General features: G+C 48.9%; 1 protein-coding gene across 23 annotated transcripts in view; it reads left to right on the forward strand.

Moving 5' to 3' along the window:
* Positions 1-11,247: 11,247 nt before the first annotated feature.
* The window catches only part of LRRFIP1 (LRR binding FLII interacting protein 1), a 108,901-nt gene continuing 106,496 nt past the window's right edge, over positions 11,248-13,652 (forward strand). For all 23 annotated transcript variants that reach the window (XM_064718699.1, XM_064718696.1, XM_064718697.1 and 20 more), the window contains exon 1: positions 11,248-11,421. In XM_064718699.1, the coding sequence (XP_064574769.1) occupies positions 11,332-11,421 (90 nt within the window). In that variant the 5' untranslated portion in view covers positions 11,248-11,331. The remainder of the gene's footprint in view (positions 11,422-13,652) is intronic.

Genomic DNA, 13,652 nt, shown 5'->3' on the forward strand with positions numbered 1-13,652 from the left:
AATTGATCCATCCAGAGGTAACAGCAAATGATGTTCTCAAAACTGTTTGCCATACCTGTGCTGTTAAACGCGTCATCCCTTGTTTGTGTGGTGGTTTTCATACACAACATGGCTAAGGAGTTAAATCACAGAATGGGAATGCTTGAAGTGTCCTGGAATTTGCTGTTTCTCCATTTCAGTGTGTGATGAAGTAATGAGAACCCAGGGTATTCCACTGGTGATCATACAAGCAAGGTCTGTCACCACTGCCATGCAGCATTGAAAGATCTTTTTGTTTTGAAAGGAGCAAGAATTGTGCCTTTGCTAATGAAAAAAAAAAAAAAAAAAAGATTGAGGTCCTCACTGTTACAGTGCCAAAAAGTTAAAAACATATTTTAAGGATTGGTGGAGCTGGAATGGTGAACAGATCATTTACACTGTGGCTCAAAACTGTGAGCCTGCCCTGAACTGCTCCAGGCCTCTAAAATGCTTGTCTTCCTGTTAATTAATTATTAACGTTGCTAAAACACTCCAGAGATTGGCTTGGAAACATTAAACAAACTTAATATTAATAGCTCCCAGATGATAAGTGATGGTGAACATTAGCATGTGTTAAAGACCGAGGAGGGAAAATAACTACCGACTACAATAAACATTTGAAGTCTGGTGGCATTGAATTACAAAGAGAATACAAGTGTGAACCACAAGAAAGGCTTTCCTGCAGCATTAGCACTTGAAGAGACAGGTGAGATTGTTTTCACTCCTGAAATTGCACTTGACAAGTCACAATAAATAGCCTTGAGGCATGTGCTGAGGTTCTTGCCATGTGTCTAATACGCAAGGTGCAGCTTGGGTGACAAATAAATGTATGTGGCTTGCTCGAGTAAAGATGCCTGCATTGAACAGTTTGTTTATCTCAAACTTCATATTCTTATTTCTCAGCAGACCTTGGCCAGGAGGATCCCTGTGAAAAACGCCAATCACTTGTTTTTAAAATTTTAAAAGTTTAATAGTAATAAAATGGTTATAAAAATAGTAATGCAATTAGAGTAATAATAATTTGGACAAATTGGATTAGGACAATATGAGACAACAAAGAGTTATGGACATCTGGGTACCTTTTTCTGGGCAGCATAAGCTTGAAAAAGAACCCACATTAACAGAGGATTAACCCTTAAAAACAATAACCTGTTGCATATCCATACATCTCATACATGATGCATAAATTCCATTCAAACACAGGATTCTGTCTGGTCAGTGTCAGCTTCTTCCTCTGAATCCTGACAGTGCCTTCGAGGAGGGAAGAAGTTTGTTTCTTCTGATAATGGAGCAACAACTTCTCTTTCTCTGAAAGATTCAGGTGTCCTGTGGCGTGGCTGGTATCTGGCTGTGAGTCCTTTCTTTACAAAAGTATCCTACATAGCATCGTTTCTATTTTAACAATTTTTATAACCTAAAACTATATTTAACACAATACTTAAGAGAATTGATACAGCATCACTTTCTAACACAACACATATAATATTCATTTTAATATTTGCAAAAAGCGAGTCATAAAACACATGCCTTTTTCACAATCCCCCTCCATGAGTCCAGCCCCCCTTGCCAGGAGAGCTGCCATGAGAGACCTTTGGCTCTAGGCTGGGTACCCAGCTTCAAAGGAAACAAAGGAAAAGCCAGCTCCCAAGGGCCACGGAAATGGAGGGAATGGTTCAGTGAAACAAGAGACATCTTTATCTGACAAGGTGCAGGTTTGGCAGCATTTCACATGATTAAAGCATTTAAGCACTCTCATCCACGTGCAGGGTCTGGTGTCTGCCCTGAGCTCCATGTGCTGCTTTCTATCCAGTGGGGAGATCACATTTGGGATGGACCTTGACCTCTCAGGAAAACTTGGTGGCATGTGGCCAGCTGGCTCCAGCTTTTAGTGTGGCACTGACAGAGTGATCACACACGTTCCCTTAGGAAACCAGGCTAAAAATGGCTGTAGGTGGTACCTTTCCAAGCCAAGGGCTATGGAGCAGCTCCCTGAGAGCCAAAAGTTGCTCAATAATCTCTCCCAGAAGCGCTTCATCTCTCTGTGCTCGTGAGGAAACTGTATCCAATGCAACTGAAAATGTTTTGCCTGTGCATGGAAAGAGAACTATTTAAGCAATGCTGTCTAGCACAGACTTGAAAAGCTCATGTGGGTGTGAATATGAGCTTCACTTCCCTGAAGTCCCCACCCAGCTTTGGGGATGCCTAGCCCAGAAAACTTCACAGGGCATTTTATGACAGGTTTTGCCTCTCCATGGCAGCCACAGCACAGTTTTGCCTTTTCAGGTCACAATCTAAATGTTTGGCTGGTTTTCAGCTGGTTTTTAGTCTCAGGCACTGTGTGTTACAGGCATGGTCTGTACAGGCACAAGAATAGAAATTATTTCATCCGTTTGAGCCTGAGTAACCTCGTTTAAGGCCAGATGCTGCTGGAAGAGTTGTAAAGCAGTCATCTTGGGCAGAGGTGAAATGACTCATTTGTTGCCAATAAACTTGGAAGGAACAGAGATGCCTGGGGGCAGGGGGGGGACGACACCATTATCTGCTGTTACCTCCAGCAACTCCTTTTATAATTGAAAAAGGTATTAAAAATTATTTTGGGAATTTCTAATTAGCTGAGCTGAACCACTAATGCGCTCCGGATGTTTCAGGAACTTAACCTAGCAGCTTCCCCAAAAGAGGCCACGCAGAGAAGTGTCTTTCCTGCCTTTCCCCTCTGCCACCACCAGCACCAAGGTCAGAGAGGATGAAAACCTCGGCAGAAATTGAAGCTGAGCAACAAAGGCGGTGCCTGGGGAGGTGCCTCCTCCTAACAGTGCCCAGACATCCATGGCTTAAGGCTGGAAACCCTAAAATGTATTGAGTAGCTGTCCTTAGGGAAAGGCACAGATAGGAAAGGCAGAAGGCAAGAGGAAGGAAAAGCAGAAACTTGGTGGCGGAGTCCATTCTACTCCTGTCTCTGCTTTCTTTTTTCCAGTATGATCCTTGACAAGTTGTTTAGCTGGCTGTGGAAATTGGTGCTTTCTAGGTGCAAAATGTTTTGCTTTCTGTCCAGTTTGGATTATTCCTTGCTTTATCTACCTACTGATTGATTTATTTACTGTTTTTACAGCAGCTGAAACAAAAGGGTTCTGCAGCAACTCATGTTTGGAGGGAAGGAAAATTATTCTCCTAATTCTTGCTACAATGGGAGGGAAAACTGAAAACTGGAGACTTTGACAACACTTGCCTGACTGTTTTGGCTCTTTGTTGATGGAGAGGAGAGGAGCTGATCCCTTCACATTCCTACTGGGAAGGATCAGAGGGGTTTTGGTGCTGCAATAATTAAAGCTGAGGAAAAGCTCACAGGAAAATGGCAGAGCACAGTACCTGCTGCAGGGCTGGGATGGATGAAGTGGGTTGGGATTCCCAGCGAGGCACTGGGCAGGTGAGTCAGCCCCATATGCCACTCATCAGTCACTCTGCATGGAAAACCAGGAATGCTGTGCATGCCAGAAAAATGTGTTATGATTTAAAATCAGATGCACCAGCTCTAACACACCGTATCACCTCAGATGTTTTGTCTCCGTTTCCCCTAATGTTTTGTTACCAGTATCATCTTTCACTTCCCAGTTTAGGCAAAGTCCGTTATTTCAGGAAACTATAATGGCCTGCCTTCCTGCCCTGCTGGTGATTATCCCAGCTGGAATGTGAAATCCTTTAGGTAAGCCAGGAATTGTTAGCTGCCACGGCTGGTTCGCTGCCATTCTGTGTGACAGGAGGTGGGGCAGGGATGTACAGCTTCAGATGATAAAGCAGAACCACAGGACATCACACAGGTGCTCTTCTGTCTGATGCCAAGTGGTTGGAACCATTCCCTGAGAACAGGCCTGGCCATTTTTCACTTTGCTGTAGAAGAGGTGAGTGGAAAATACCTCTTCCCTGACAGGAGTGAAAGATATAAAGTGAAAGAAGTGAAAGAAGCAGAGCACAGCTTTCTGTGCTTGAGGAGAGGGATGCTTTGCCTCTGGTTTGTGCCTTGGAGGAATCTGGATAGATTTCCATGGGGACAATAAACAGCACCTCCTTCCCCTTTTCCGCCCCAGCTGAGGGAGTTTTGGCTGTGATGTGGTTTCCCAAAAGCTCTCCCAAAAGCATGCTCATATGGCATTTTACAGAACACTATGACTAATTAGCGCAAGCACTTGGTCTTTTGCAAACAATTGGTTGTTTTTAGGCCATGTGTTGTGGCTGTGTTTTAACCCAGCCCAAAACAACTGGCGTTTCACAAAATCTGAAGGGCCTGCTTGGAAAATGTGGCTCAGCTTAATGCTGCAACATTTGGGATGGGAGTGGATGAGGCCACACAGCATGGAGCAGGAAAAACACAGGGAAACTTGTATCAAGGCCGTGTGATTCCTCACTCCCGTGTCTCCAGGCTGTCAGTGGGGTGAGGACACCGGCACCTCAGCAGCAGGAATGCTTTGATATATTAATCCCAAAGTGGCGCAGGGTTAGCTCCTCAGCTGCTCCAGCTGATGTAATGCATTGTTTGCACCGAAGCCAGCACGATTTTGTCTGGCTGAAGGATTTACTAGTTCAGACTATGTTTTTGGACAGATGTAGAGGCTGTATTCCCAAACTAAATATGTACATTGATCTCTCGCCTGCATTCCACCTGCAGTGCAGGCAGAGGGTATGCGAGGCACCCCACAGCCTGGAATAGGTTTTAGACCCACAGCACTTGAAATAGGGAAGAAGGGGTGTTTTTAGATTAGGTGGAAGAGACTGGGATGTCTTTTCTTCTGAAAATAGCACGGGGCTCTGTTAAAATGTAGCTTTTTTTACACATCAAGAGGGGAAGCCACAGGAGGAGCAGCCAAATTTGGAGCTCAGCAGTGCTGTGGCAGGCTGGGAATAGCAGATAGGAGCAGAGAGAGCAAACAACAGCCCATGAGCATCCGGCTTTGGGAGACAGCCTGGGGTGGGTTTGGCTCCCCAAACACAGCCCCAGCTGCTGTGGAGCTGGCTTCACTTTGCTCTGCTGGAACACCAAGCCATGGCATGTCTGCTGCTAATTAGATTGGGTGCACAGAGGCTGCCTTGAGCGGGTTCCCATTTTTGCCTGGGAATTTTGCGCCCCATTTTTTGTCACTGGGCTGCTCTCAGTGAGCTCAGTCATGGATGGCACACTGCGGGTGAGCTCCCTGCCTGGCACAGCCACACGGAGCCTGCACATGTTGGTCTGGGTGAAGGCTGGAGGTGCCCTCCAAGCAGGAGCATGGATGTGACAAGGACAAGGACAACCTCTCTGGGGTCACTGAGTGTCAGCTGGGGTGGACACACATGTCCCAGATTTCCTGGCAGGTTAAAAAGCCTGCAGTGCTTGCTAGGGCAGACACATACCCACTCACGACCTCTTTTGGGGTGCATGTTCAGAAATTTGGCAAGAAACCTCTGGTATCCAGACTAAAATGATATATGGTTTGTTTAGCTGCATGCTTTTGTGCTGCCTTGGCTTTAAGCTTCATTCCCATCCCACTTGTCTCCAAAGGACTTTATACAAGAGAGATGCACTTTGAACAGACAAGCCAACCCCTTCTCATCTCAGTAGAGTCCTCCTGCTGCTTATCCTAGGAGCTGCTCTTTCCACAAGTATTCAAGTTTTGATTTATTTTTAATATGGAAAAGCAGGCTTGTGGCACCATTTTAGGTAAGGTCTTGCAGAGGGTTGTGCAATGACCCTTTCTTGAAGTGCTCTCAGTATTTTGGTGTTTCTGTTGTGATGGTGGCATGCCACCAACCCTTGGCCAGTTTGTGACCCCAGAACTTCCTCCTTTTTCCTTATTAACAGTTGGTGAGATCATGAATTTAGCCTTTGGCAAGGTATTGGCTGTCTGCTTGATTTCACTCCACTTGTTTCTCAAGTCCTTAACCTCTTGTATGACTTTACCCTCCTTTTTTGGTGACACTGTAACACTGTGTCATCAGCTTATTTAATTAGCACTGTCCTACTTGTGCTGGGGTGCAGATGGAAATACTAAATGAAATCAACCCCGAGGCTAACCTTTGAAAAACTCCCTCCAAGGGAAGATTCTTCCTCAACCCTAAAAGCGATCCAACACTGAGACCTTGAGCTTCCCAAAGTGGCATCCTGAGTGACCTGTGAAAAATTCACAAATGGAAAACTATCTCTCATGGCATGCCAAGGTGATTAGAGGAGGCCAATAACTCATTAAGAGGTTTTGGAAAGATGAAGCCAAGCAATGATCTTTCTTCAGAAAAAAAACCACATCGCATTGCTGTTGGTAAAAGTGATCAAGGGCTGCTGCTGTGAGATTTTTTTTCCTCCTAAATTCCTCCTAAAGCTTGACTTGGAAGCCCCACAGTTTTGTCCTTGGCCAACCCAAGCCCATGGATCTTTGTTTTGGACCAGCTGGGAAGACATTAATCAGTTCTGGCTTTGCTGTGTGACTACAAACTCCAGGCTAGACATGACAAAGCTCAGCAAGGCTCCCCAAGGGCCAGGGCTCTGCTGATGCAAATAATGACCCTGCTGACTTGCAGAGATGGAATAACAGTGAGGAATTTCATCCAGGCAAAACATACATGGACACCACCAGTCTCCTGAGCCCTGTCTTGACACTGTTCAGATGTGGCAGCACACCTGAAAGCTTTTCCCAGGAGGTCTGGTTTGCTGGAGAGGATCACCTTGGTTGCGCCAGCGTTTTGTTCATTTTCCTGCAGAATTTCAGTGCCAGCACATATTTGTCTGTGATGTAATTTTTTTCCATTAATAAATCTGCAGACCCTGCTGGATACCAGTGCTGTTATGTTTGCAAAATATTGCAACGCTGAAGGAGCCCTGCTCATCTCATGTATCCTGACAGTCTCAAATATTGGCCTCCTCAGTGTGGATTTTCCAAGGTCTTTCAAGTGCTCCACTCTCCTTGGACTAATGGACATCTTGTTAAAGCTGCCAGGCTTCATTTCTGGCTTGGCAGATGCCGTGACCTTACAGTGGAGTGGAGAGGTGCCCTTGTGTTTGCTTTTAACACCCTCACTCAGCCACTGGATTCCCCTATCCCAGGGCTTGCCTCTAGTATAAATGTAATCACATTTTCCTTCACAGGACAAAAAACCATCAATTTTATTACATAAAAGAGGTTCATCAAGTACACCACCACCAGTTTGAACAGCTGATTGCTTGTTCTGATTCTCAACAGTGGAGTTTTACAAGAGGGTTTGGTTTAAGAGCAGCACAAAAATTGTATCTTTTAGGGTGTGCTCTGCACAAAGCAGCCTCCTTGCACACAGGATACTGGAGAATGAGGGGTTTATTATGCATTTATAACAGAGCCCTTTAAAGCTGGCATGGGATACTCAGTGTTGTCCGATTGTCATTCATCACAGTCATGACTTTCAGACAAAACCAGCCTCGCCCTTGTGTTGCTTGTTAAAACAAGGAATGTATGCTCAGTGTTTCATTTTCACTCACAGCGCTCCACAGCGCAGCCAAAACCAACGTGGTTTGAACCATTTATTTCAAATTTATCTGGACAAATTATCTATGTATAGTATTTTTATAACGAGATGGCTTATTTTGTCTATATTCAAAGAAATAAAAAATTACTGTGCGTGTCTGGAATGCAGGGAAAGAGAAGGATTTCTTATACTGCAGAGCACATTTAGTGAGTGGTTTGAAATCTGACGGCAGTCTCCCACCAGTGTATTCTCTTCCAATTTCTCTGCTTTACTCTTTGAATTCTTCCTTCCCTCCTCCACCTTTCTTTCCGCTATTCCCTGTATTTCCTTTCTCTATTTCTTCCTTTCTCCCTTGCTCTGTTTCTTTCTTCTCCCTCTTTCCCATCTTTCTCCTGGATTGCTTTTTTCTCTGTTTCTTCTCTCTCCCTTTCTCCCACCCATTTCTTACCTCCTTCCCCTGTATTTCTCTTCCTCCTTTGTCCCCCCAAGATTTCTATTCCTCTCTATTTCTTCCTCCCCTTCCCTTCTTTCTTTCCTTTGTCCCCTCAATTTTCAGTTTTTGGACAAAAAACCTGCCCAGCCCAAGGATCTGCAAGGCTTTCAGCCAGGCAGGCAAACAGCACTGATGCAAATCCTCCTGCACCCCTGAGCAGGGAAATTCCTTGCATGGATATCGTGATGCAGCTGCACAGGTGGCCGAAATCCCTGGGTAACAGGGACCTAAAAATAAGGCACTGCTCCGTCTCTCCAGCCAGAATTCCTCAAAGGGCAGGGGCAAATGTGAGGATAAGGGCTCAGGGAATGAGTAATGCAGAGCCTGGAAGGGTGGTAGTGCTAAGCCAGGGCTTGGGGAGGTGGAAAAGGAAAGCCTGAGTGATATCTAGGAAAGCCAGACCCAGCAAAGCTTTGCCTCCAGGGTGAGAGCTCAGTTTAAAGCCCCTTGCAAAGCAAGTCCCTTTTAATCCACTTGTGTGGAGTCAGAGCAAACCTGACACCAAATCTGAGGGGGTGACGCACATTCTGCTGCCCAAGCAAGGTGGGGGACTCATCCATCTGCTTCTGCTGACTAAATAATCATTTGATTCTTGCACAAGATAAACAGTCCCAGGTGCAAGGATGCACATCGATGCAGTATCACTACCCAGCCAGTCTGAGGATGACTCAGATCTCAGGTGTTGTACATGAAAACAGCCAATAAATATTGAGCGGGCAGGTGTTGCCTTTTACTTCAATCAAGTTTAAATCGATGGTAAAATTAAATCATAAAGATTAAAAGCAGCTTTCTGGTCAGAAGTGAGTGGGTAGGGTTTGTAGCCTTTTTTGTAGTCCTTTTCTCTGTCTATGTAATAATGAGAGTTTCAGCCACTTTAATTCATATTTAGGGAATTAGCATGAAAATTGAGGTGTAAGGGCTGTGACAGAAATCCCAGAAAATACATGTTCCTTGTCAGTGTGAGTTAATTAAGCACTGATGTACTTGAAACTAAAATTAATCCTGTCCACTTACACTTATTAGGAAAACTCATTGTTGAAAAGACCACGCAGGGCTATGAAGATGTGTAAGGTGTCAGGGCACAAGGAGTGTCTTGTTTCTGTCCTGCTCCCCCTCTGTTTGGGGCAGAGGAACTCCCCAGCTTTACAACTGGTACGGTTTTGATGCCCATTTCCATGATTTCTGGTAAATTTACTGTGTCCACTTCTGGGCTCCTCAGGACAAGAGAGGCTCCTGGAGAGGGTCCAGTGGAGGGTTCAGAGGTGATGAAGGGATTGGAGCATCTCTGGGGAGGAAAGGCTGAGGGAGCTGGGGCTCCTCAAGGGTAGCCACAGCTGAGAGGGGACCTCTGTAACGTGTATAAATATCAGAAGGATGGATATTTATAGATCTGGATATTCCAGAGCATGGACCAGGCTCTGCTCTGTGAGGCCCAGCAATGGGCTGTGAGGAACGGGCAGATGCTGATGCTCAGAAGCTCCACCTGAGCAGGAGGCAGGAATTCTTCCCTGGGCAGTGAATGAGCAGGGAACAGAGCATCCAGGGAGGCTGTGGAGCCTCCCTCACTGGGGATATTCCAGAGCCATCCAGACATAATCCTGTGCCCTGTGCTCTGGGACGACCCTGCTGGAGCAGGGAGGCTGGACCAGACGACCCTTTGTGGTCCTGTCCAACTTGACCCATTCTGGGATTCTGTAATTTCCTACAGCTTGGCAGGGAGCCCAGGCACCCCAGCGGGAAGGGGGTTGGTCCACAGTGGGGCTGGGGGAGCAGGAAAGGGACCCCATACATCCGATTTTGGGTGGTGAGGAGGAGAGTGAGCAGGGACCATCCCACAAACACACACTCACATCGATTGTAGATGGTGAGGACTGCGAGCAGGGTCCCTCAAACAATCCCCGCAAATTTTAGGTGGGGAGAGCAGAGACCCCTAAACACACCCTGATTTTGGATGGTGATGGGAGCAAGGAGGAATCACACACACACACCGATTTTGGGTGGTGAGGGCAGAGAGCAGGAGCCCAAACACAGCCCGGGTTTGGTGTGAGGGCAGTGAGCAGAGACCCCCAAACACTTCCCGGTTTTGGATGCAAGGGCAGCAATTAGGGAGCCCCAAACACACCTCAGGTTCGGTGCGAGGGAAGAGAGTAGGGACCACCAAATACACCCTGGGTTTGGTGAGAGGGCAGCAGACAGTGAGCCCCAAACACAGCCTGGGCTCGGTGTGAGAGCAGCAGATAGGGAGCCCCAAACACAGCCTGGTTTTGGGTGCAAGGGCAGAGAGCAGGAACCCCCAAACAAACCCCAGTTTTGATGCGAGGGTAGCGGACAGGGAGCCCCAAAGACACCCCAGGTTCGGTGCGGACGGAGACCGCCAAACACTTCCCGGTTTCAGATGTGAGGGCAGCGGACAGGGAGCCCCAAACACAGCCCGGACTCGTTGCGAGAGCAGCGGACAGGGAGCCCCAAACACAGCCCGGGCTCGGTGTGAGGGCAGCGGACAGGGAGCCCCAAACAAAGCCCGGGTTCGGATGCGAGGGCAAAGATTAGGGAGCCCCAAACATACACGGGGCTCCGTGTGAGGGCAGCGGGCAGGGAGCCCCAAAAACACCCTGGGTTCGGTGTGAGAGCAGTGGACAGGGAGCCCTAAACACAGCCCGGGCTCGGTGTGAGAGCAGTGGACAGGGAGCCCCAAACACAGTTTTGGTGAGAGGGCAGCAAGTCCCAAACACAGCCCGGGTTCGGTGAGAGGGCAGCGTACACTCAGGGTTCGGTGCGAGGGCAGGGAGCCCCAAACACAGCCCGGTTCGGCGTGAGGGCAGCGACCGGGCACCCCCAGCCCGGTTTCGGTAGGAGAGCAGTGAGCCCCAAACACAGCCCGGGTTCGGTGCGAGGGAAGAGAGTAAGGACCCCCAAACACACTCTGGGTTTGGTGCGAGGGCAGCGGGCAGGGAGCCCCCAGCACAGCCCGGCTTCGGTGTGAGGGCGGCGAGCCCCAAACACAGCCCGGGCTTGGTGTGAGGGCAGCGAGCGGGCACCCCCAGCCCGATTTCGGTGCGAGGGCAGGGAGTCCCAAACATAGCCCGGTGTCGGTGAGAGGGCAGCGAGCCCCAAACACAGCCCGGGCTCGGCGTGAGGGCAGCGAGCAGGCACCCCCAGCAAAGCTCGGGCGGGCGTGAGGCGGCCCGTCCTCGCAGGGCGGGGGGCGGCGGCGCATGCGCGGGGTGGGGGGCGGTGACGGCCGCGCCGGCGGAGGCGGCGGAGGGAGCGGGAGGGTCGCTCGGGGCCGGCGGTAGCGGCTCCGGCTTCGGCTTCGGCTGCGCTCCGGACCGGGCCGGGCCGGTCGGGACCGCCCCGCCATGGGGACGCCGGGCGCCGGACGCAAGCGGCTGCCGAACCGGGAGCGCCTGACGGCGGAGGACGATGCGCTCAACCAGATCGCCCGCGAGGTGAGCGGCGGGAGGCGGCATCCCCCCTTCTCCCGTCTCCATCCTCCTCCCCTCGCCTTCCCCCACGGGCTCCCCCGAGCGCCGCGCAGGCGCCCCCGGCCACCGGCACCGCGGCGGCTCAAGGGCGAGGTGGAAGCCCTGCTTCACCCCCGCCTGTGCTTCACCGAGACCGGGATCTGTGAGGGAAGGACGTGCGGTGCCGGAGCCGCCCCGCTCCAGCCCCGCCGCAGGGCATGTCCATCGGCCGTGCTGATGGGAACCGCTGGGGTTGGTGTGAAACACTGAAAATAGGCCGCTGGGGTGTGTTATGGATAGGTATAAATCATAGAATGGCAGCGTGGTTTGGGTTGGAAGGGATCCCGAAGATCATTTCCTTCCAAGCTCCCTGATGTGGAACACCTTCCACTGGACCAGGTTGCTCTGAGCCCCATCCAAGCTGGCCTGGAACACTTCCAGGGATGGGGGTAAAAATGAAAAGCAGAATACTGCAAGGTGATGGTGGGTGTGGGCATAAGTGACCCCTCTCACTTGGAAACTGCTTTTTGTATTGCTGCCCACCAGATGCTGCATTGTGCTCAATGTGACTTTAACCTACTAAACCAGCTGATTGCTGATGCGTCCTGCCTCCTTTTTCTTCTTAAATTGGTGCAGTGGTAACCAAGATAATGTGAATTTGTTTTTTGTGTTTGCTAAATCTGACAAAGCCTGTTCTCCATCCTTGCTGTGGCCGTCCTCCAATGGGGGAAAGGGGGATAAGCAGCCCTGGGGTTCTTCTCCAGTAGGAAACCTACGAGAAGGATGGAAAGGAACAGTTTACAGGAGCATAGGGACAGCACCAGGGGGAATGGATTCAGACTGAAAAAGACCAGGGTTGGATGGGATGTTAGGGAGAAATTCTTCCCTGTGAGGGTGGGAAGTCTCTGGCCCCAATAAGCTGTGTCTGCTCCATCCCTCGAAGGGATGGAGGGTCCAAGCTCAGGTTGGATGCAGCTCTGAGGAGCCTGGTCTGGTAGAAGATGTCCCTGCCCATGGCACGGGGTTGATCTGAGGTCCCTTCCCACCCAAACCATTCTGTGATTCAGTGTCTAGAATGCTCCAGTGCTGCTGCTGAATGTGGCCATCCTCTTCCCCTAGCGTGGGTTAGGTGTGTCAGCCCACCTGGTGTTGGTGTGACCCCAAGATGGGTTACCAGATAAATTGCTCTTCTGGAAGAATTTTAGGTCTCCCTTGGTTTCCATTCCTGATTCAGAGCTGCAGCAGGATCAGGTGAATGCTAATGCAGGGCTTATTTCTGGTGGCACTGGTAGGTTGAGTTAGCTGAGACATTGTGCTCCTCATTGCCACCAATGCCTTTCCAGTTGTTGTGCACCATTTTCTGGTGGTTTGTAGCATCTTTGGAGTGCATCCAGCAGAGTTTTGTGTGAGTGATTCACATGGTGTGTTCTCTGAAGGCAGATTTTTGTGGCAGGGTGCTGAGTAGGTTCCCAAGGATGGAGTTTGAGGTAGGAGGACAAGAATGTCTCATGTCCTGGACATGAGATAGCAAGTAAGAGTGATTGTGCTGTCTGTTAGAGTCATGATTATATCCTAAGAATTGTTTTGGGATGAGGGTTTGAATTCCACAGATGTGTCCTGGCTGTGCTGTCATTTGATCAAGGAAGGCATCAGTCTCTAACAAGGAACCCAGCTGCTCTTTTCAGTTGCACGTTTTTCTCCCACTTTCTCTTTTCTTTATCCTAGATCTGCTTTTCCCCGCATTGTGTAATGATTTGAGGACTCAAACATTGTGGTGGTTTGTGTTTTGTTATTTTTTCCCCCTTCCTTCTCCTGGGGTTTGTTTAAAGGACAACTCCATTTGCTCAAAAAGCCCAACACAAGCATGTCTTTTATCTTTTCCCTTGAGTGCTAAAGCTGTGAACTGCCAAGTTCAAGGTTCAGCATTTTCCCATATTATTTTATCTATTTGCATTACCCTGTCTCGGAGCTCTTTAATTGTTTTGTTGTTTAACTGCCTGTTCTCCACACGAAGGATCCCAGATGAATCCTTATGGATGATCCAGAATATGTCAACTAAACCTTTTGTCTCTTCTTAGCAAGGACGTTGGGAGCCTCCATGTTAAGAAGGTGGGAGGGTTCCTGATATTTTGGCTCTTCCAGCTTTCCTCACAGGTGTTTAACAAAACTGAGACACAGACACTTGGCTTTTGCACATAGATTTTCACTCCTCTCTT

The sequence above is a fragment of the Zonotrichia leucophrys genome, chromosome 7 (assembly GCF_028769735.1).
Source record: "Zonotrichia leucophrys gambelii isolate GWCS_2022_RI chromosome 7, RI_Zleu_2.0, whole genome shotgun sequence".
NCBI lineage: Eukaryota > Metazoa > Chordata > Aves > Passeriformes > Passerellidae > Zonotrichia > Zonotrichia leucophrys.